Source organism: Microtus oregoni, unplaced genomic scaffold, assembly GCF_018167655.1.
Source record: "Microtus oregoni isolate MIOR12 unplaced genomic scaffold, Mior012 000048F_ref0000485, whole genome shotgun sequence".
NCBI classification, from domain to species: domain Eukaryota; kingdom Metazoa; phylum Chordata; class Mammalia; order Rodentia; family Cricetidae; genus Microtus; species Microtus oregoni.
The window spans coordinates 819,697-839,970 of NW_024543222.1; the positions used below are offsets into that span (position 1 = coordinate 819,697).

Here is a 20,274-nt window from a genome sequence, read left to right on the forward strand (position 1 = left end):
CCGTTTCCTGTCACAATGCAGAGCCGCTTTCACACGGACGGACTAGGAGGCTGGGTAACTGCTGCGGAGCCAAGGGCTCGCTGCTAGCATGAGGACCTGAGGTCAGTTCCCTGCACCCAAGTCAGAGCCAGGGGCGCTGGAAGACACTCTTAATTCCAGCTCTGGCTGGGCAGAAACAGGACAAGCTTGCTGGCCAGTTCCGGGTTCAGCGAGAGACCCTCTCTCAAAAAATAAGGTGGGTGAGGGCTGGAGAGATGACTCAGGGGTTGGAGGTGCTTTTCCAGACAACCCCAGGTTCAATTCCCAGCGGCTCACAACTATCTCCGTTCCCGGGGGAATCAGGCGCCCTCTTCTGGCCTTCAGAGGAAGCAGACATGCATGTGGTGCACAGATGTACACACAGGCCAAACACCCATATGGCTAAAAATGAATAAATAGAATTTTTATAGATTTTATAATCTTAATCGAATTTCATTTATGCAATTTAAATTTTAAAAAATTTAAAAAGAAATTTAAAAAAATAATAAGGTGGATGAGTTTGAGGCCAGCCAGGACTACACAGTGAGACCCTGTCTTGCTGAATAAAAAAGTACATAGATGGAGAATTATAATGGAAGAACCTTTGGCTGCCGCATGCCTGTGTGCACATGGCACACACACACATAAACAGAAAATCCATCAATATTATCCACCAAACCAAGAGACTAGAAAAACAAACAAACCTCATACAATCATCTCAGTAGACACAGGGAAAAACTTGAGAAAATTCAAAGTGATTGTTTCATGGTAAATAAAACAAAAAGCTATAGCACCTAACAAGTCTGGGATGAAGGAGCCTTGCTATGCTGTTAGAAAGAATCTGCCAAGACCCCCACGGGGAACATCTCCCAGGGTGGCAGGGACAGCAGAGGGTACAACTCTCAGACTCCTGCAGCCTCATGCTAGAAGGGCTGGCCAACATGACCAGAAAGGAAGGAGAAAGAAAAGGTATGGTACAGGAGGGAGGTGGGGGAGTCAAACCATTCCTGTTCTCAGAGGATGGATCGATCACCTTTGTGACAAAGACTGGATTCTCCTAACAGGCTGTTCCAGAGAATAAGAGAGCTTAACACCATTTAGGTGTATAGGGTAAGATATTTAAAATCAACACACACACACAAAAAGTAAAATATAAACTTTTCAAGAAACACCAGCCCTTTGAGTTCCAGGACAGCCAGGGCAACCCAGAGAGGCCCTGCCTCAGGAAAACAAAACTGAGCGATTACTCAGGAATAAGTCACATCCGTGGTGTACACTGCTGGGCAGCAAAGGGGATGCTGTAGATAAATAATCATAATCGTGCTACGATTTTTCCTGCATTCTAAATATTCAATTTCATATTCTCAACAATGGAAATATCTTCCCATGAAATGTTAATGAATGCAAAAGAGTAAAGAGTCCCTCTGCAGTGAGGGAGGCCTGCCCTTCTTCATCCCTCACCAATGCCAATCAAGCCATGCCCCTGCCTCTTCTGTGGTTCTCACTCAACGCTAGGCAGGAGCAGCGAGGACACAGCATCACCTGGGTGGCTCTGCCCAGGGACTCAAGCACAAGGACCCCTGGAGAGAGTACGGAAAAGCCTACTCTGCAAGTGGCCTGTGGTCTTCTCAAGGTGGGGGAGAGACTAAAGGGAAGCCATGACAGCCGGGGCTCAGCGAGTCAGCATTGGGCATTTGGTAAGTTGTAAAATGAGATCTGAGAACTTCCAGGAAATGACTGTGGTAGAATTGCCAGATTTTCCCACTGTGGTTCTGGGGACCCCATCCAGGTCTTCCAGCCTGCTAGGGGAGCCGTGAACATCTGAGCCCCAGTTTGGGCTTGAAGGGTTCAATCATTCCGTAGCGCTCTGCTGCAGACCCGTTTCCTCAGAACTGAAACATTCCCTGCTGTAGGAGGCTCTCTGAGACTCACTAATGAAACTCAGTAGTTTGGGAGTGTGCACACAAAGCCCTGGCCCAAAGGTTGCGTAAGCAGAATAACAATAACAATGATGATGATGATGATGATGATGATGATGATAAATAGTAATAGCTGTGCAGGGGAGACTCTGGGAAGGGTGACCTGCTTACAAGTCCTACAGGGAGCCCCAGGGATGCTGAACTGGGCTTCTGAGGATGTAGTTACTTTTAAGTTATCCAGTGCATCAGTAAGTGACCCCAGTAAACTCATTGGTTTTCTAAATCAGACTTTGGTAGAATCCTTTCGTCAGCCTGTTGCTGGTCACTATCTGGGGCCAGGAGACATTTGTTGGTGTCTCCCCAGGAAAAAGTGGCTTGTGAGGAACACCCTTGAAAGTGTTTGGAGGTGACAAATCAGGTTTGGAACTTACCTCTGGAGCCTAAGGAAATGAAACAGGTTTTTTATTGTACTTCATTTCCCCCCCTCTGTAAGTTTGCAATTGCTTTAAATTTTGGTGCTGGCCTAGCAGGTTCAATGTCCTAGATTTAGTCCCACAAACACCAACAAACCTCAATACATTAGTCACTAGCAATAGATGACTCTTTAAATGAAAGCGGTTTGATTTGTTTCTCTGTTTGAGACTAGGTCTCTTTAAGAAGCTCCGGTGGGCTTGGAATTCTAGATCCTCCTGCCTCAGCATTCCCTCTGAGCTGTCATTCCCAACTAATTTCAATTTTGATAAATAAAAATTTAATTCCTCCCCTAGTGTTCAGGAAGTGAGCCTGTGGACCACTGTGGTCTGTGGCTGTTTTTTTTTGTTGGGCCACACTGCTTTGGAAGACTAGAGACCTGGATGCCCTCACGTGCAAGGATGGTGGCTACGAAATGTCCCCCGCCTTGCGTCTGGCAACTTGGATGTGAGTTTTAGGCCCTCTCAGCATTGACCTACATTTGCTAAGAAATTCCTAATAGGGTGTGTAAAAGGTCTTCTGTCCACTTGAGAAAACATTCCCATCAGGGTGACCTCTAGCCAAGTTTGTGGGACGTTTTCTTAATTAACTATTGACGTGGGCCGCACTATATCTCGGCAGGTGGTCCCAGAGTTTGTAAGAAAGCAACCTCCACGAGCCAAGAGGAGTGAGCTACAAGCAGGGCTCCTCCTTGGCCTCTGCTTTGGTTTCTGCCTGCAGGTTCCAGCCTTGAGTTCCTGCCCTGATCTGCCTTTAGGATGAGCTATGATCAGGATGTAAGCAAATAAACCCTTTCCTCTCCATGCGGCTTCAGATGATGGTGCTGATCGCAGCAACAGAAGCCCTGACTGATAGAGTGCCTGATTTAAGCTCCGCCCACAGGGTCATGACCCATGCATGTAAGGAGCTTGTACAAACACCCGAGGGGCACTCACCCGTCTCTCCTCTCTCGGTTGCCTGGTCTCATATACAACGAAGCCTGGCTGGGATGTGTCTTCGAGTCTGGTTCTTTGGTACAGATAGGCAGCGTTGGCTTCCTCTTCAGTTATTTCCCAGGGGCTGATGTCCGAGAAGGTGAACTCCGCAGAGCTGATCCTTCCTGAGAACTCATCTAACTCAGAGAAGGTGTACCCCTCTTTCCCAGAAATGTCCAAGCCCCCTGCTGGGGCAGAGTCTTCCGTGGATTCCGCTGCCCCTTGAGGGCTGGCCTCTCCAGCGGATTCCAGTTCTATCTCTGGGAGGGCATCTCCGATGGATTCCAGGTTCACTTTTAAGATGGCTTTTCCAATGGCCTCCAAGTCCGCTTCTGCTATGTTCTCGAAACTGGATTCGAGGCCTGGCTCTGGTGTGGCATCTCCAGGGGATTCCACTTCCATCTCTGGGATGGCATCTCCGACGGATTCCAGGTTCACTTTTAAGATGGCTTCTCTAATGGCGTCCGTGTCCACTTCTGCTATGTTCTCGAAACTGGATTCGAGGCCTGGCTCTGGTGTGGTGTCTTCAGTGGATTCCACTTCTATCTTTGGGATGGCATCTCCAGGGGATTTCAGCTGTGTGTCTAGAATGGCTTCTCCAATGGCCTCCAGGTCCACTTCTGCTATTTTTTCGCCACTGGATTCGAGGCCTGGCTCTGGTGTGGTTTCTCCAGCGTCCGTGTCTGGGGCACCCTCTCCGATGGGTTCCCCTTCCCCTTCAGGGATGGCTTCTCTTTCAGCACTGACTGTCTCATCATCCCCCGTTTGGTCTTTGAGTCCGCCTTCACCTTCAGTTCCAGTGTCCTCTTCAGGGCCCTTGGGGGCATCTCTGTGTTCATCAGTTTCTTGGCCATTGTTTTCCATTGGTGGTAATGCCTGTCCCAGGGTGGCAAGAAACCCCAGGGAAGAAAATACAATCGTGAGATATATTAGGGTGACAGAGGGACAGACAGACACATCTACGTACATCCCCCTCCCCCCAGGCCCAAGAGATGATGCATCGGGCTTTAATGGAACCTAGTCTAGTTTCTACAGCCATGTGTTATGAGCATGAACTCTAGAATATGCAGGGAAGTCTAAAGATTGGCTGTGTCACTCTGGAATGAGGTGTGTCCTAATTATCTTTGTCAACTTGACCCAGTCTAGGGTCATCTGAGAAGGGAGTCTCTCTGACTGGCTTGTCTGGGAGAGTGTCTTGATTATGAACTGATGTGGGAGGCCCTAGCACGCTGCAGGCAGCACCGTTCCCGGGGTAAATGGTCCTGGCTTGTATAAGAAAGCTACCTGAGCATAAACTTGTGAATGACCCCACAGGCAGTGTTCCTCCACGCTTCCTGCTATTCTTCCTTGGCTGTGAGTCCCTGGCTAGTCCCCTGGCTAAAGGGGACACTATGCGGCACAGTAAGCAGGCCTGGCTCTTCTCTCAGTAAAGAGTCATGGCCTGGAAGTGTGAGCTGAATAAAGTCTTTCCTCCTCTGAGTTGCTTTTGGTCAGAGTGTTTTATCAACGCACCCAGGGCCCCGTGGGAAGGAACTGCATTTCTCTGCTCCTGAACTGAGTTTGTCAGAGTAAACCATCGTGGCAACATGGACCCTGGCAATCCTGTCAATTTGTCTCCTAGCAAACAGGAGCCCAGATTAACCCTCCAGATGAAGGTACCTCACGGCCTTCAGCATGCTGCTGTTCCTTGTCCTCTTCTGCAGAAGCTTGCTCACCTTCCAGGTGTGACCTGCTTTCAGAGACAGGAAATACTAGCTCACAGACTAGCATGTATCTCGGCTACTCGCCGGTATGACCTCCACTTCTCCTCTACCCTGCTGCCAGGGGCCACAATTTGGTATGAAAATGAATGTCAAACACAGTTATTCTTTTTTTATATTTATTTATTTGTTATGTATACAATATTCTGTCTGTGTGTGTGCCTGCAGGCCAGAAGAGGACACCAGACCACATTACAGATGGTTGTGAGCCACCATGTGGTTGCTGGGAATTGAACTCAGGACCTTTGGAAGAGCAGGTAATGCTCTTAACCTCCGAGCCATTTCTCCAGCCTCCCAAACACAGTTATTCTAACGTTAAAGAAACACCATGTGAGGGCTCCCCAGAAAAATCACCTGAGCTATTCAGTTTCTGGGGCAAGGCAGAGAAAGTCTCAGGAGAGAGGAGAACACACGGGTCTCCGCCTCAGCTTCTCAACACTGCCATGGTTTGCACCAAAATAATTTGGCTCTTCAAAAACTTACTTAGGGACAGGAGTCTGGATCTTCCAGAGCTCACATAAAAAGCCAGGCACAGTTGCTTGTGTCTGTAACACCAGAGCTAGGAGGGTTTGAGACAGGAGGATTACTGGGGCTTGCTGGTCACCAGGCTAGCTCCGGGTTCAGCAAGAGACCTTGCCCCAAGGGGATAAAGGTGGAAAGCAATAGATCACAGCACCCAGCATCCCCCTCCGACTTCTGCACACACACACACACACACACAGACACACACATATGCCAGTGAAATATCTAAGATGCAAACAAATCTAAGCAATAGATCACAGCACCCAGCATCCCCCTCCGACTTCTGCACACACACACACACACACACACAGACACACACATATGCCAGTGAAATATCTAAGATGCAAACAAATCTAAGCAATAGATCACAGCACCCAGCATCCCCCTCCGACTTCTGCACACACACACACACACACACACACACACACACATATGCCAGTGAAATATCTAAGATGCAAACAAATCTAAGCAATAGATCACAGCACCCAGCATCCCCCTCCGACTTCTGCACACACACACACACACACACAGACACACACATATGCCAGTGAAATATCTAAGATGCAAACAAATCTAAGCAATAGATCACAGCACCCAGCATCCCCCTCCGACTTCTGCACACACACACACACACACACACACACACACGCGCACCAGTGAAATATCTAAGATGCAAACTAACCTAACTTTTTAAAAAATCAAACTAATATAGATGTACGCTTTATAAACAATAAAAACGCCTGTTACTTCCTCCTCTGCTGCCCATGGCAGCCACTGTAACAGGCATTTGTGGTGCACCTGCCTTTGTTCAGAATCTTTGCACTTAAATTCTTCCTCAAATTGGAGCTCATTCTGTACCTATTGTTTCGTATTTAGCTTGATTGTGGGTTATAGTCTGGATGTATTGCCATGGAGTACCTAGAGACTTATCCTTAAAAATAGGAAAAAGACCCAGAGGCGTCTAAGCAAACAGAATTACTTAAACTCGCTTCCATTTTACACAAAGCCTAAATGAGAGCTCGCAGCATCATTTTTGGGTGCACTCAGTGCTGGCGATCTGCTTATCTCTCAAGTCCATGATGTGGTGTGTGTGTGTGTGGGGGGGGCGATCCATTCTTGCAGGAAGGAGGCATGAGTCTGGCCCAATCCCTGTCTGAGTCAGTGCTCCTCCCCTCTCCTCCCAACTCCTGCAATACGGGACAGCATCTTATCCCTGCCCTGCTTTGTAGCCTGGTTTACCAAGCACGGTGGTTGCCATGGTTACCTCAGTGTGTGCAGATCTGTATTCCAGGAGAAGCAGAGGCTAGGAGTAGGGAATGGGTTGGGGGTGGGGGCTAGGAAAGGACAAAGAACAGGAGGTGAAAGAAAGAAGGGACCTGGAAGGAGGGTGGGGCCGGAGAGGGTCGGAAAAGTCCAGAAAGTAGGGAGGAAAGTGGGAAAGGGGTGCAGAGGTGAAGGGGAAGGCGCGTGGGGTGGGGGCACCTGCTTGCAGATAGCCAGGGAAAACGTCTAGTGGCTCCATTATTCCTCTGGCCAGGCTTACCCGTCAGCCTTGTCCTCCTGCTCCGCCATCTCTCGTTGCTAGGCTACGCCATCAACATCCGGCGAAGTCTGGACCACGCGCTCAGAGACTGCAGGAGGCGGGGCCTGGCTGTGTCCTGCAGTTCTCACAGAAACACCACGCAAAGCAGTAAAGCACAAATGTGTGATTTGATAATCGCCATGTGCCCGAGCCTTTCCCGCCCGGACTTAGTTTCTGTAGAGTGATCACAGTGCTAAAGTACATCCAACTGAACACCTTCGAACCTGATGATGGTCTCCGAGGGTGGAAGACAGGGTGGGGGTTCTAGGTCCGAGAAACTCTCCTGGCTCTAGCTCTTCCACCTCCAGCCTTGGGGTACTCAGCTACCCTGACCACGGGGTCCTTTCGAGGGGTCGTTGGCAAAGGAGGGAGGCCCAGAGTCCTTTGGTGGGCATCGTTCCTCCTTACCCCCAAATTTGAGAAACAGGAAAGCAGGGGGTGAGCGCGTACGTGGGCACTGGAAAGCTCTGCCTCCCGGATCGAGGGCGCAGGGCTTCCATCCAGGGCAGCGTCCCGGGTACCCGGCGAGCGATGTGACCTGCAGATGCAGCCAGCAGGGAACCCCGAGCAGGGGCTGTCCGGTGCGCGGGGGTCGCCCCGGGGTTGGAGACTGGGCGCGGCGATCTCGGCGGCGCGGGCCTGGGCGGGTCCCGGGGCGGAGCGGGGGCGGAGTGAGGGCCGGGCCTCTCCACGTCCCCTCCCCGCCGCGCCTCGCTAGCGGCGGCGGTGGCGGTGGCGGCGGCGGTGGCGTCTCCTGGAACCGGCGCGAGTCCAGCCCCCGCGGCGGGACCCGGGTGGGTATCAGGATTCGTCTGGGAACGTGGTCCGGGGGTTTCGGGGTCCACTTGGGACGGCGTGGTGGTCCCTGGGTGCGCTGGAATCTGCACGCGCGGGACGCGGGCCTGCAGCGCGGGGGCCCGGGAGGGGCTCGGGGGATCGGTGCTGGGCGCAGGGCGGGGGCGATGCGGAGGGACCCGGATCTCGCCGGGACGCCCTGGGGACTCCATCCTTGGCGAGTGAGACTCCCTTCTCTGGGAGTGGGCCCAGAGACTCCGTCCCTGCCAGTCTGGAGCTGTTGGCCGGGGCACTTGCGGTCTTTGTCTGGCTGGCTGGTCTGAGCATGCGAAGAACTTGTGGGGTTCCGGCACTAGCTGACAGTGCCCCCAAAGTGTACCATGTCCTCCTGGGGGCCTGCGCGCTTTTACGGTTCGGAGCAGTAGGGGGGATGGCTTGAGCTATTTAAGAGCCCCAAGTAAGAGTCCTCACTTCTCTTTAGCCTGGGCTCTCTCTCTCTCCCTCTCTCCTCTCTCCCCCTCCCCCTCCCCCTCCCCCCCCCTCTCTCTGTTCTTTCCTTCAAAAGAAAGAAAAAAAATAGGATAGTAGAAAAAGAAAAAGGGCAATTTAAGATTGCTAAAAATAACCCACGGAACCCTGCCAGAACGAACGCGCGGTGAGAAGTAAAAGCCTGTTCCTCGGAAGTCGGTGTCATATGTTGGCCACAATCTAGTCCAGATTCCGTTCAGAAATAGAAGAATAGAAAAATGTCTCTTTCCTCCGTTAAAGTTTGTTTCATGAGCTCTGTCAAGTTCCTTTCTCAGGAAAGAGAGGGGAAACTCCTGTCCCGGTCCCCAAGCATATTGGTGAAAGCGTGGGTGCAAAGACCCGGAGATTAGGGGCTCCATTCTAAATCTCACTGACTGCAAGTCCTAGAAAGCCCTCCTTAGAAAAACTGACCTTAACACCGGTCGCGAATGTTGAACTTAATCGTGAGGGAACTTAGCAGACAAGGAACCGCTGAGATGCGGCCATGCCGAATTGACCTGAGTTGGTTCCCAGCTGGCTGTTGGGGATGGCTCCCTTGGGCTCAGAGTACTTACTGTTTTGTTTCTTTCTGTCCCTTACTGGTATGTAGAGCCTCAGAGTGTAACTGGGAAGTTCTTCCCTGGGAATTGTTTGCTCATGTGGCAGTTATTGGTTAGATAGCAACGCCTGGTTAGTGAATGTGTGGGTTTTTATAGTGCACAAAACAGGCTCGTGAAAGAGCTGTGGTTTCTATTTTCTTTCAAACATGTTTTTTTATTATAAATACTTACTGTGTGAGTGTATGTGGGCCTGTTTGGAGCTCAGAGGAAGCTTGTGAGAGTCAGTTTCGTCCTTACACCATGTGAGTCTGCAGGGGACACAAACTCAGGTTGTCAAGTATGGTGGCAATCGCCCTTCTCCACCAAACCGTCTTACCGAAGTTTATACCGTCCCACCGGGACTTCAAGCCTGTGCAGCTAGGAGTGACCCAGTACAGACATGGGTGCTGGACGTTCCACTTCCGAAAAGTAGAGGCACCCTGTGCCTCTCCCTGTAGTGGCCGGTCCTGCTCTTCATGGGGACAAGCTCTGCCGGTGATTCACTAATAGAAGGAAGTGGGGTGCACCCGTGTCAGCCTTGGCAGTTGGGGTGAGTTCCCTGTGGTCTGTGAAGAGAACTCTTCACTTTGGTGCGGTCAGTCTTGAGGGAACAGGCTTTGGGTTGACAGGACGTGCCTGCTACTGTCCCGGCTTTCCGCCCTCCGATTTTGGGTGACAAGGTGCAGTGATAAAGCATGATCTCTGCGCTCTGTATAGTGGCTTGGGACTGCCATCCTCGGGCTTGAGAAGGCGAGGCAGGAGAATTTCTGTGAGTTTAAGGCCAGCCTAAACTATGTAGCGAGTTCCAGGCCATCCTGGGGTACATAATAAAGTTCTGTCTCAATCATATCGAGCTAAAACAAAACAAACAAACAAAAACAAAACTCACAGCGAGCTCCAAAAGTAGACCTGGGTGCAAATATACACCAGTTCCTTGTCTTTGAGTGTCCAAAACCTCAGTGCACCACATGCCTGGCATATGTAAGTAACTTTTTGTTGCGACGGGGTCTCCTTCTGCAACTTAGGCTGATCCGGAACTCATGGTAATCCTCCTGCCTCAGCATCTTAAGTGCTGGGATTACAGATGTGTGCTGCCATCCTTGTTTGTTGACCTAAATGATTGTCCTTATCATTATTATGTCGGTCATTTAGATTTTTTGCATTTAGCAAGAATGAATTAAAAACACTGCTTTTCTTTTTTAGTGGTTTATTATTTGAGAATTCCGTATAAGCCTACTCTTCGTTTTCCTCCTCGGAGTCACCTTTTATCCCTCTCTCCAACACCTCCCCCTCCAGTTTTTCTTTTCTTCTGATAATCCGCTGAATCTAATTAGTGCAGCCCACGTGGGCAGGAGTGTGGGACCACCCAGTGCACCATGGGAAACCTACCAGTGCACACATATTCAATGATGAGTTCTCTTCCCACAGCTATCAACTGCTCCTCGGTGAGGGGTGGGGCTTGGAGAGCTCCCTCCCCCATGCTGGACAGGCCATTGGCTGGACCCCGAGCAGGTTACCTCTCTGCTGAGGGTTCGTGGGTCCGTTGGCCACGTCAGGTCCAGAGTCAGCATTTCACAGCGTTCCCGTCCTGAGCCTTGATGCGGGGGTGAGGAGTAGGGGTTGGGTGGGGTAGGGGGTGGTGGTGGGGTGGTAAACATGTCCCATTTGGGGCTAATCTCTCCGTCTCCTTATACAGCACTTTCCTTATGGGACTCTGCACTGACTGCTGCTCTCTGGAGCAGGTCCTGGGTCACATTGCGTGTGCACGTGCATACACACACACATGCACGCACCTGACATACGTGTTTTCTGTTTTGATTCCTTGTGTGGATGGTTTATTGGGTGGAAAAATTGATCTGAATCTGCATTTGGTCCCATTTACTCTTTTTCTTTTGTGGCACTAGGGTTGAACGGAGGGCCTCAAACGTGCTGGGCAAGCCGTCTGCCTCTGAGTCCTTCTGAATGTGAAGGCGACTCTTACATTCCCTGAGTAGCCATGGCAGGCCTTCGACTTGGGATCCTCCTGTCTCAGTCCTCCAGGTAGCTGAGATTACAAGCCAATAAATGCCAGGAGGCTTAGCTACACTCCAGTCTTTGTAACTTGGTGAGGACCGGGTTCCCTCACGATGCTCTGGAGAACAGGTTACCTGGCAACACAAATCCTCTCTAAGACTCTAGTTTATCACTCCCTGTGATTGCCATGTTTTTTGTCTTTCACTGGCTGGATTCTCCTCTTGTAGTAAGCTGAAGGTACAGGGGAGGGTGCTGTTGAGCCCCAGAGGCTCGTGGCTGGAGAAGCTGGTTTTATTGATGTCTGTCATCGTCTACAGCATTTGATTGCAGTTAGGCTGTCGATGCTGCTGAGATAGTGTGTGCAGAGGAAAGGAGCCGGCTCTGCGGAGTACACCTTAGCAGACACACCACAGTTATTCAGAGAGGCTGCTGGGAGTTTTCCCCCCACTCACTTCAGATGGAGGTACCTTCAGACCACCACCCACTGACCTTCCGGTTATCTTTTTTAAATTGTTGTTTGAATATGTAAGAACAGAGAGTTTCATCAGAGTTTTAGAGAAAACCCCCAGGGCTGGCGAGCTACCTAGAGAATGAAGGAGAGGGGAAAAGGCCACACCATTTAAGCCAGCACAGCAGCAGGGAACGTGTTTGACAAGCAGTTGCGTGTCGGGGAGGAAGGCTTTCGAGAAAATATAAGGAAGCCCAGATTGTTGAGAGAGGTGCCCAGAGCGCTAAGGAAAACATACTTAAGAGAAGGGCTGAAAGAGAGGCATAAAGCCAGGCTTTTCTGACAGGCTAGAAAGTGGACAGACTTAGGACACTCACGTGGCAGTGGCCCACAAGCTACTTACCACACTGAAAACATTTTTTGCCAGGCAGTGGTGGCGCACGCCTCTAATCCCAGCACTCAGGAGGCAGAGGCAGGCGGATCTCTGTGAGTTTGAAGGCCAGCCTGGTCTACAGAGCTAGTGCCAGGACAGGCTGCAAGGCTTTTGAGAAACCGTCTCAAAACACCAAAACAAACAAGCAAAAAACATTTTCTTAGCTTACATGTATTTACTCTGTGTGTATGGAATGTATGTCATGTGTGTGTGTGTGTGAGAGAGAGAGAGACAGACAGACAGACAGACAGACAGAGAGAGTGGGGGGGGAGGTACGTGGGGGGAGAGGTATTTGTGTGGGGTATTGCATGGATGGATATGTGTGTATGGAGTGTATGTGTGGGATCTGTGTGTCTGTGTGTAGGCGTATGTATATGTTCACATGTGTGTGTGGGTGTGTGTATATGTTCACATGTGTGTAGGTGTATGTATATGTTCACATGTGTGTCCGTGTGTGTGGGTGTGTGTATATGTTCACATGTGTGTAGGCGTATGTATATGTTCACATGTATGTGTAGGCGTATGTATATGTTCACATTTGTGTAGGTGTATGTATATGTTCACATGTGTGTGTCTGTGTGTGTAGGTGTGTGTATATGTTCACATGTGTGTGCCCGTGTGTGTAGGTGTATGTATATGTTCACATGTGTGTGTCTGTGTTTGTAGGTGTGTGTATATGTTGATATGTGTGTGTCTGTGTGTGTAGGTGTAGGTATATGTATGTGTGCCCGTGTTTGTAGGTGTGTGTATATGTTGATATGTGTGCAGGAGTGTGTGTAGGTGTATGTATATGTTTACATGTGTGTAGGTGTATGTGAACATGTGTATGCATGCATGGGGGGGCCAGAGGCCAGCCTCAGGAGCCATCCACCTTGTGTTTTTCAGAAGCTTTGGGGCAGGTGTGTCCCGGCTTTTACATGGGTGTTGGGGATCACACTCAGGTCCTGAGGCTCATGGGCAGACACCCTGCCTACTGAGCATCTTCCCAACCCCTCACAATTTACTCTTTGTAAGTATTTGGGGTCCCATCAATATGTTTTTTTCCCTGATTGGAATATTGTTATGTGGTTCCTTAGCTTCTGTTTTGCAGACAGTGAGAGCATCATATACAGGTGAAAACCAGCCGTCAGACAGAGCTAGCCTGGTCTGCGCCACTCGTGGACTCCTTGGCCAGCCTGGTCTGTGCTGCTTGTGGACTCCCGGGCTAGCCTGGTCTGCGCTGCTCATAAACTCCCGGGCTATCCTGGTCTGCGCTGCTCATAGACTCCTGGGCTAGCCTGGTCTGCGCTGCTTGTGTACTCCCTGGCTAGCCTTGTCTGTGCTGCTTGTGGACTCCCGGGCTAGCCTGGTCTGCACTGCTCATGGACTCCCTGGCTAGCCTGGTCTGCACTGCTCGTAAACTCCCGGGCTAGCCTGGTCTGTGCTGCTTGTGGACTCCTGGGCTATCCTGGTCTGCGCTGCTCATGGAATCCCGGGCTAGCCTGGTCTGCGCTGCTCGTGGAATCCCTGGCTCACTTTGCATCTTGCCAGCCTGAACTTGGTTGTCCTCTCCTTTAGAACTTGGCACGTCGCCAAGCTTCCTTCCTCTTCCTGGCCCGATTTCCCTTGTTCTGTGGGAGAAATAGGATGTTTATGTTTGTGGTGCAGGGACGTGAGAGCAGCTAGCTTCTCCATGGAGGTCCAGGCTTTGGAGTTTTCCCGGGAGAGGCTGTGCCAGCTCAAAGAGGAAGATGGCAGCTCCAGGGCCTCTGTGTCCCTCCAGTCCTGCTGTGCTAACTGGCATGCCAGTGTCGAAAGACTTTTCCCTTGTGGCCAACAGTCTGGGCTCCAGCAGTAAAGTTAACTCCTAAACCCCAGCTCTCCCTTTGGGACACAAGTCAGCCATCTTGTTCTCACAGGGAAACCCTGTGGCATCCTGCAGGGGCTCCGTGGGCTGCAAGTGTATTCTCTTCTGCCTTGATGCCAGGCCCAGAGTTGAATGTAGCCTAGAGGCCAATCATGCCAGCTGCTCGGGAGCTCACCTGAGTGACGTGACCAAAGGCTCTCCCACAAGGATTCAGGTTGGGTGTCCGCTGTGTTAATCTCACACTCTGATCTGAAAAGCTCTCTCCCAGAGATGGTGAGGACATGTCAGGCTTGGGAAAACCAGCAGGAAGATAAGAGGAGTCAAGGCCTGTGCTCAGGTGAGCTGTGGCAGACGCCAAGGGAGGAAATGATCCCTGTTTGCGTGTGCCCGGCTTGTGTTTGATAAAGGAATCATTCATCCCAGGCTTTACTGTCGGGGCCTTGAGGGAAAAGCAGATGAACTGGTTCCTTAGCAGGTGACCTGAGCCCAAGGCTTTCTGTCCCTGAGTGTCTGTCAGTGACAGGGCCAGGGGAGTGACCAGCTGTGGGCTACATCCGTTGACACGGTGCCCTCAGCATCTTGTAGCCCCTTAACTGACCTTCCTCAAGGCAGTGGGCAGAGGTCACACGTGGGCAGTTGTGCAATGCTTGCTGGCTTGTACCAGTCAGCCTCAGATCCAGGATTACCCCAGCTGACTCAGCGCAGGGTGGGAGACCGTGGTCACCCCCCTCTCCTGATGGGTGCAGACCCCCCCATTACTTTGGTTTTCCTAGGATGTTTCCAGGAGAGGCTTTTGTTTATCTTCCCAGGGAACTGATGGAGCCCTTTCTACCCAGACAGGAAACCAAGGTTTTAGACAGAGTCAGCCAGTCCTCAGGCTCATGAACATGTAGCTCGTGGTGGCAGTGGTGTGTGTGGGTGTGTGGGTGTGTATGTATAGGGGGGTATGTGGGGGGGGTCCCCGCTGCTCTCAAGAGACATCAGGTCTGGGTCTACGCTTCAGTCCTTTGTGCTGTGTCCAGGACGGTTTCTCAGCGTGGATGCCGGGGAGCTAATGAGTGTTGAAGAGTCCCACCACCCTGATCTGTCAGTCAGCCGTGCATGGGGTTCTTGTCCCAGTGAGGCTGGCAGATGAACGGACTCTAATTATATCCCGTCCTGACATGTGGCCCATGTGATGTTAAGTCATTTCCGGGAGGACTAAGGTTGCATGTCAAGGATTGTGTGTGTGCGCTCCACGCGCGTGCATGCTGGCATATAGCATGTTGCGGCCAGACGGCGGCCTAGGTCTCTTCCTTGACTGCTGTCCAGCTCTCCATCAAGTCGGGGTCTCTCATTTGAACCCAGAGCTCACAGATGAGGCTCGTCTAGCCAGCATACTGTGGGGATTGGGATCTCAACCTCCAGTGTGATGGGATGGATGGCCGGCAGGCCACCAAGTCCGCCTGCTTTCCTATGAGGCTTCACGCTTCTCAGCCAGCCACCACCCCCACCCTAGGCACCTTTTAACTAACTCTGAAGCTAACTGCACTTGTTTTTATCCCCACAGACCCCCCCCCCCCCCGAGCTGTCACAGCAGGGAGCCCATGTTTCTCTGCAGGGAGGAGGGACTCTGGAGGGTTTTGTGAAGCTGGTGTGTCTGTCTCTGAGGCAGGGAAGTCATGCTGTTCTTTTCTTCCCAGCTGCACAGTTGTTCCATTTGCAAACGACTCCGCCTAGCTGGCACTGGTGACCTAGAACGGCACAGGTGTGGCCGGGGGTACACTCAGTCACAAGTGGAAAACAGCCTTGTGTTTTTGTACCGTGCCTTTTAAGAACCACCAGCCGCAGTTGTTTGCCTGGAAGCCCAAACTGGCATGAGTCTGGACCTGGCTTCCCTCCATCTCTGGTTCTTCGTGCCAGCCATGAGGCTGGCGTTGCTGTCCCCTTCATCAGCAGAAGCAGGTGTCAGGACACCGCAGAGGGTGGTAGGTGCAGCTCAGAGGGAACCTGGAGATGTCTGGCACATGGGCGTGTGACCTAAAACCAGCAGTACTGACATGGGGACAAGCACTTTAAAGTATAGATATCAGCGGAATGTATTCGGGAGGCAGAATGCTCTTGGCTGTGAAGGATCTGCCTTGAATCTCTGTGAGTTCGAGGCCAGCCTGATCTGTATAACAAGTTCCAGGCTACCCTGGGCTTGCATAATATGACCCTATCTCAATTCACCAAGCAGCCAACCAATCCATCAATATTGGGGACTGGGGAGGTGGCTCAATGGTCAAGTGCTTGCTGGGCAAGCATTTGGACTCCAGAATCCTCCTGAAAGCTGAGTGTGGTAGCCACCTCTGTGATCCCAGCGTTCCTGAAGAGAAAGGGGAGACAGAGACGGGAATCCCCGAAGCTATGGGCTGCCTAGCCTGAGTCTGCAGCAGTGAGCGAGAGCCTATATCTCCAGCAAGGAAGGAGGTGAAGACCTAACGCCAGAGGCTGTCCTCTGAGCTCCCCAGTCGTACAGTGGCATGTGCCCACCCACCCCACACATCCATACATGCATGTGCACATGTGTGTGTGCGCATATGCTGTTTCTCTCACACATACATTTTAAAAAAGAAAACAATGTTTTAAAAGCTTTTGCCTTGAGTTTCTCCGGCCACTTCTGTGATTGTGGCTTGTGACTAGTTCTCTGAACGTCCACTCTGGATCCCACTGATCCCGACTCTGTGATAGAAAGTCAGGTGTCTGTTCAACCCCACAGTCTTCCAGGGGCCCTCATGGCGATGATGCCTGTCCGGCGTGCCCCGTTTGCGTCTTCCTGTCTGTCCGCTTTTTTGTATAACTGGCTGAAGCTGTCTGCCTGTGGAAAGAGTCTGTGGAAGGAGATCTGTGCCTGACACCCTTTCTGGAGTCTGCTGGTCTTTGGTCTTTGTTCCTTTCTGACCTCAGAGGACATCAGGTCCCTAAGGTCTATGCTCTGAGCTACTATGCTTCGAGGTCAGGTGCATTATATCCAGAGACATCTGGAGGGTCTCCCCACGCACTGCTCAGGCCATTGGTGACTGCTCAGGAACTCAGTGTTGCTGTCTTGGTGGCAGTAATATGCTTTGCCCTGCCTCTAGCGATTACTTGGGGGCTTTATCCACACATGGGATCCACACACAGAGCTCCACACATGGGATTCACTCACAGAGCTCCACACACGGGATCCACGCACGGAGCTCCACACATGGGATCCACACACGGGATCCACACACGGAGCTCCACACACGGGATCCACACATGGAGCTCCGCCTCTACATCTCTGCAGCCTGGCCGTCTCTACTTTCCTCGCTAACAAAACAAACAAGAACAGTACGTTCCCTTTGTTTGATTTCTGTTGTTGCGATAAAGACCATGACTAAAAGCAAGTTTGCAAGGAAAGGGTTTGTTTGACTTACACGTCCACATCACGGTTCGTCATGGAAGGAAGGGTTTGGCTTACATGCCGCATCATGGTTCGTCATGGAAGGGAAAATGGATCAGGGACTGAAGCAGAAGCCATGGAGGAATGCTTCTTACTGGCTTGCTCCTCAGGGCTTACTCAGCCATTCAAAACCACCTGCCCACAGTGAGCTGGGCCTCATCGTTCAGCAATGGAGAAAATGCCCTACAGACTAACCTACAGGTCAGTCCAATGGAGGCATTTTCTCGTCGGGGCTCCTCTTCCCAGATAACTCCAGCTTGTTTGTGTCAAGCTGACAAAAAAACCAAACCAAACAAAAATGGTGCATAGACTTTGGTTTGTGCTTGTGAGTACACATGTGTTTGTGTGTGCGCGTATGCGTGTGGAAATCTTCTGTGTTCTTTGTTTGCCTATGCGTTTGCATTGGGAGCCTAGAAATCAGTGTTGGGTGTCTACCGACCGCTATTGTCTTTAAAAGTCACGGATGAGTATAGTGTGTGTGGCGTTTCGTGTGCACGCTTTATACACAAGATGCCTTTTGCCTGTCACTCGCATGTGGTTAGCTGTGGGAAGTTCCACTTGTCACCTCACATGCGTAGGGAGAGGATCTTGGATTTGGGGGTTTTGAATTGGGGGTGTTGGTTCTGTTGCTGGAACTGTGTGGCCTTTTTGGACTGGCGGCTTTCACAGCGATAGGCCCGGAAGGCTCTGTCTTGCATTTCAGTCCTTTTGCTGAGCGGCACTCCCTTGGCGGGATCTGAGTTTGTCCACTTAAGTCTTTTTGTTCCGGTTGAATAGAGTGAGCTGCTGTGAGGCCCACGCTCAGGCTTCCGGGGTGGCAGACTGTGTAAATGTCATCTTTGTACGTGTGTGCACAATGCATGTGCGTTCACGTGTGAGGGCGCATGTCCCGTGACACACATGTGGCCATCAGAGGGCAACCTCCAGTGTTGGTCTTGCCTTCCACTCGGTGAGGCGTGCTATCTCCTGTGTGTGTAGCAATGGAGGCAGGATATCTCCTTTGTCTGTAGCATTGCATATCCCAGGTTGTGCCTGGACCAAGAGTTCTGGGAGGTTTTGTCTCTCATCCTCTTAAAATGAGTTTCAGGGTCTGGATGCAGGACGTCAGGATTGGGCAGCAAACACCTTTACCCGCTGAGCCATTGCCCAGGTCTAAACTATGTATATATGTTTAGAACAATTTTAGGTTTATAGAAAAGGCAGGACATCCAGAAAGAACCGTTTGCACTTTTATAAAACCTCCAACCATGCTCACAAGTTTCTGTTGTTGTTTTTAATAGTACGTTAGGTAACTGAATTTACCACTTTAACCATTTCTGAGCTTAAGTCTCAGGTGTTAAGCGTGTTCTCAGGGTTGTAGTGGTCACTATAGCATTGGTCGTGTGCTGGAGCCCGAGTCCCACCTGCTCCCTCACCAGCTCCTCCCTCCCTGCCTCTGTTCCTTGCTGGGATCCCTTCCAGCCAGCTCCCAGGCCCTCCCATAGGCTCAGCGCAGGTGCCAGGCCCCTGATAGGACTTTCTGTCCCTGCTCATCCTCCTCTCTGCTTTTCTGCCTTTGGGCCTTGTGGACTGTGTGGCGCCCCTGGCATTGCTCTCTTGCAATGAACTCACTTCTAACTTCCTTGGGGACTCTGTGCTTCTGTTGGGGACTACCTGTGGCTCTTCCAGCACACATGGAAGTGGGGACACATGCTAGGTGAAAGAGCACAGTGCCCAGCCTGGATTCTGGAGGTTTGAGAGGCTGTGCAGCAACCCACCCTGACTCCTGCTGCTGGTCGGCCGCCACGTCCTTGCCCTGCTGCCACCCGGCAGGCGTCCCCGTGACAATGGGATAAGAGGCTGGTGCTCAGGATGCTGGTGGAGCCTGCAGGCTGACTGGTTCAGGCTAGTGGACTTGGGAGAAGGGGGATCGGGGCTGTATCCAAACAACCCTCTGCCCTTAGGTTCTACAGTGACGGTAAAGGCAAGTGGTCAGAAGGGCCACTTGACCCCCTGCCCCGTTCCTGAGGTCCCCCAGAGCAGCTGCTGCTCAGTAGGGAACAGCCACATCCTAAAGGACTTGGTGGGGAGCCAGGGTGACTTGACCTTGGCTTCCAAGGGGATGATTCAGTTACTGACAGGGTCCTGGCTTTCCCTGAGGGCCTCCAGACCACAGGTGTCTCGAATCCTCAGGAGACCCAAGCTGCTTTCTGCACCTGCTTCCTTGGTTGCGTCGAGGAGCCCGTGACACTACAGACTAGCCTCTGTCTGGTCCTTGGCTTGGGAGTGGACACACCAAGGGACAATAGAGGATAGATATCCAGCCAAGTCCTGGTTATGGAACAGGCAGGGTTTGCCATGATCTGGACAGTAGGGACTGTGGTCAGAAGCCAGAGCTGGCCAAGGCATTGTGGGATGCAGCTGTCCAGCTGCTCCAGCGCCCTACAGAGCCAGGGAACAACCCAGGAATGCCTGCTCTGAAAACCCAGTGCTGCCTGGGCACAAATGAGCACTGGGCTGCTGGGGGCTCATGGAGACTTCTGCAGCTTGGAGCCACCCAGCCCCCGCTCTTCACGCTGACAGTGAGACCAAGTTGGAAACCTGAGCAGCTGACTTGTCATTATTTGTGCAGCTGGAGAATGGGGCAGAGCTGCTCATAGCTCTGGAGGGCGTGTGTGTGTGTGTGTGTGTGTGTGCACGCCTCTGGTACATGCGGCCTGTGTTCTCCATATCTGTGCTTGAAGCTTCCTGCAGGCAGCTGGAGGTTGGAGAGCCCTGCCTGCAGCATTGATGGTGGACCCCATACTCCTTTCTGGCCTGGCCCCAGAGTGGTGCTGACCACCCTGGCTGCTGAGTTTTGCCTCTTTTTGCTCAGCCCTCATTCCCTGAGGGTTCTGGGACTCAGGATGGGTTATGGGCCCTGAACAGCCATTGTCAGTAGAGCCAGCACCCGCATCAGGACC

The 20,274-nt window shown here is 51.6% G+C and overlaps 2 protein-coding genes across 4 annotated transcripts in view; one reads left to right on the top strand and one right to left on the bottom strand.

Annotated features, from left to right (window-relative positions):
• The window catches only part of Ccdc40 (coiled-coil domain containing 40), a 47,199-nt gene extending 39,866 nt beyond the window's left edge, over nucleotides 1-7,333 (bottom strand). The window contains exons 1-3 of one of the 2 annotated variants that reach the window (XM_041635911.1): nucleotides 7,208-7,333; nucleotides 5,042-5,111; nucleotides 3,344-4,258 (exon numbers count right to left, since the gene is read on the bottom strand). In XM_041635911.1, the coding sequence (XP_041491845.1) occupies nucleotides 3,344-4,258; nucleotides 5,042-5,111; nucleotides 7,208-7,236 (1,014 nt within the window). In that variant the 5' untranslated portion in view covers nucleotides 7,237-7,333. Of the gene's footprint in view, nucleotides 1-3,343; nucleotides 4,259-5,041; nucleotides 5,115-7,207 lie in introns of both variants that reach the window. The other variant, XM_041635909.1, reaches the window with a different exon arrangement.
• A 625-nt stretch (nucleotides 7,334-7,958) lies between these two features.
• Nucleotides 7,959-20,274, top strand: part of Tbc1d16 (TBC1 domain family member 16) — an 80,756-nt gene continuing 68,440 nt past the window's right edge. For both annotated transcript variants that reach the window (XM_041635939.1, XM_041635940.1), the window contains exon 1: nucleotides 7,959-8,040. The gene's annotated coding sequence lies outside the window, so the exon portion shown is untranslated. The remainder of the gene's footprint in view (nucleotides 8,041-20,274) is intronic.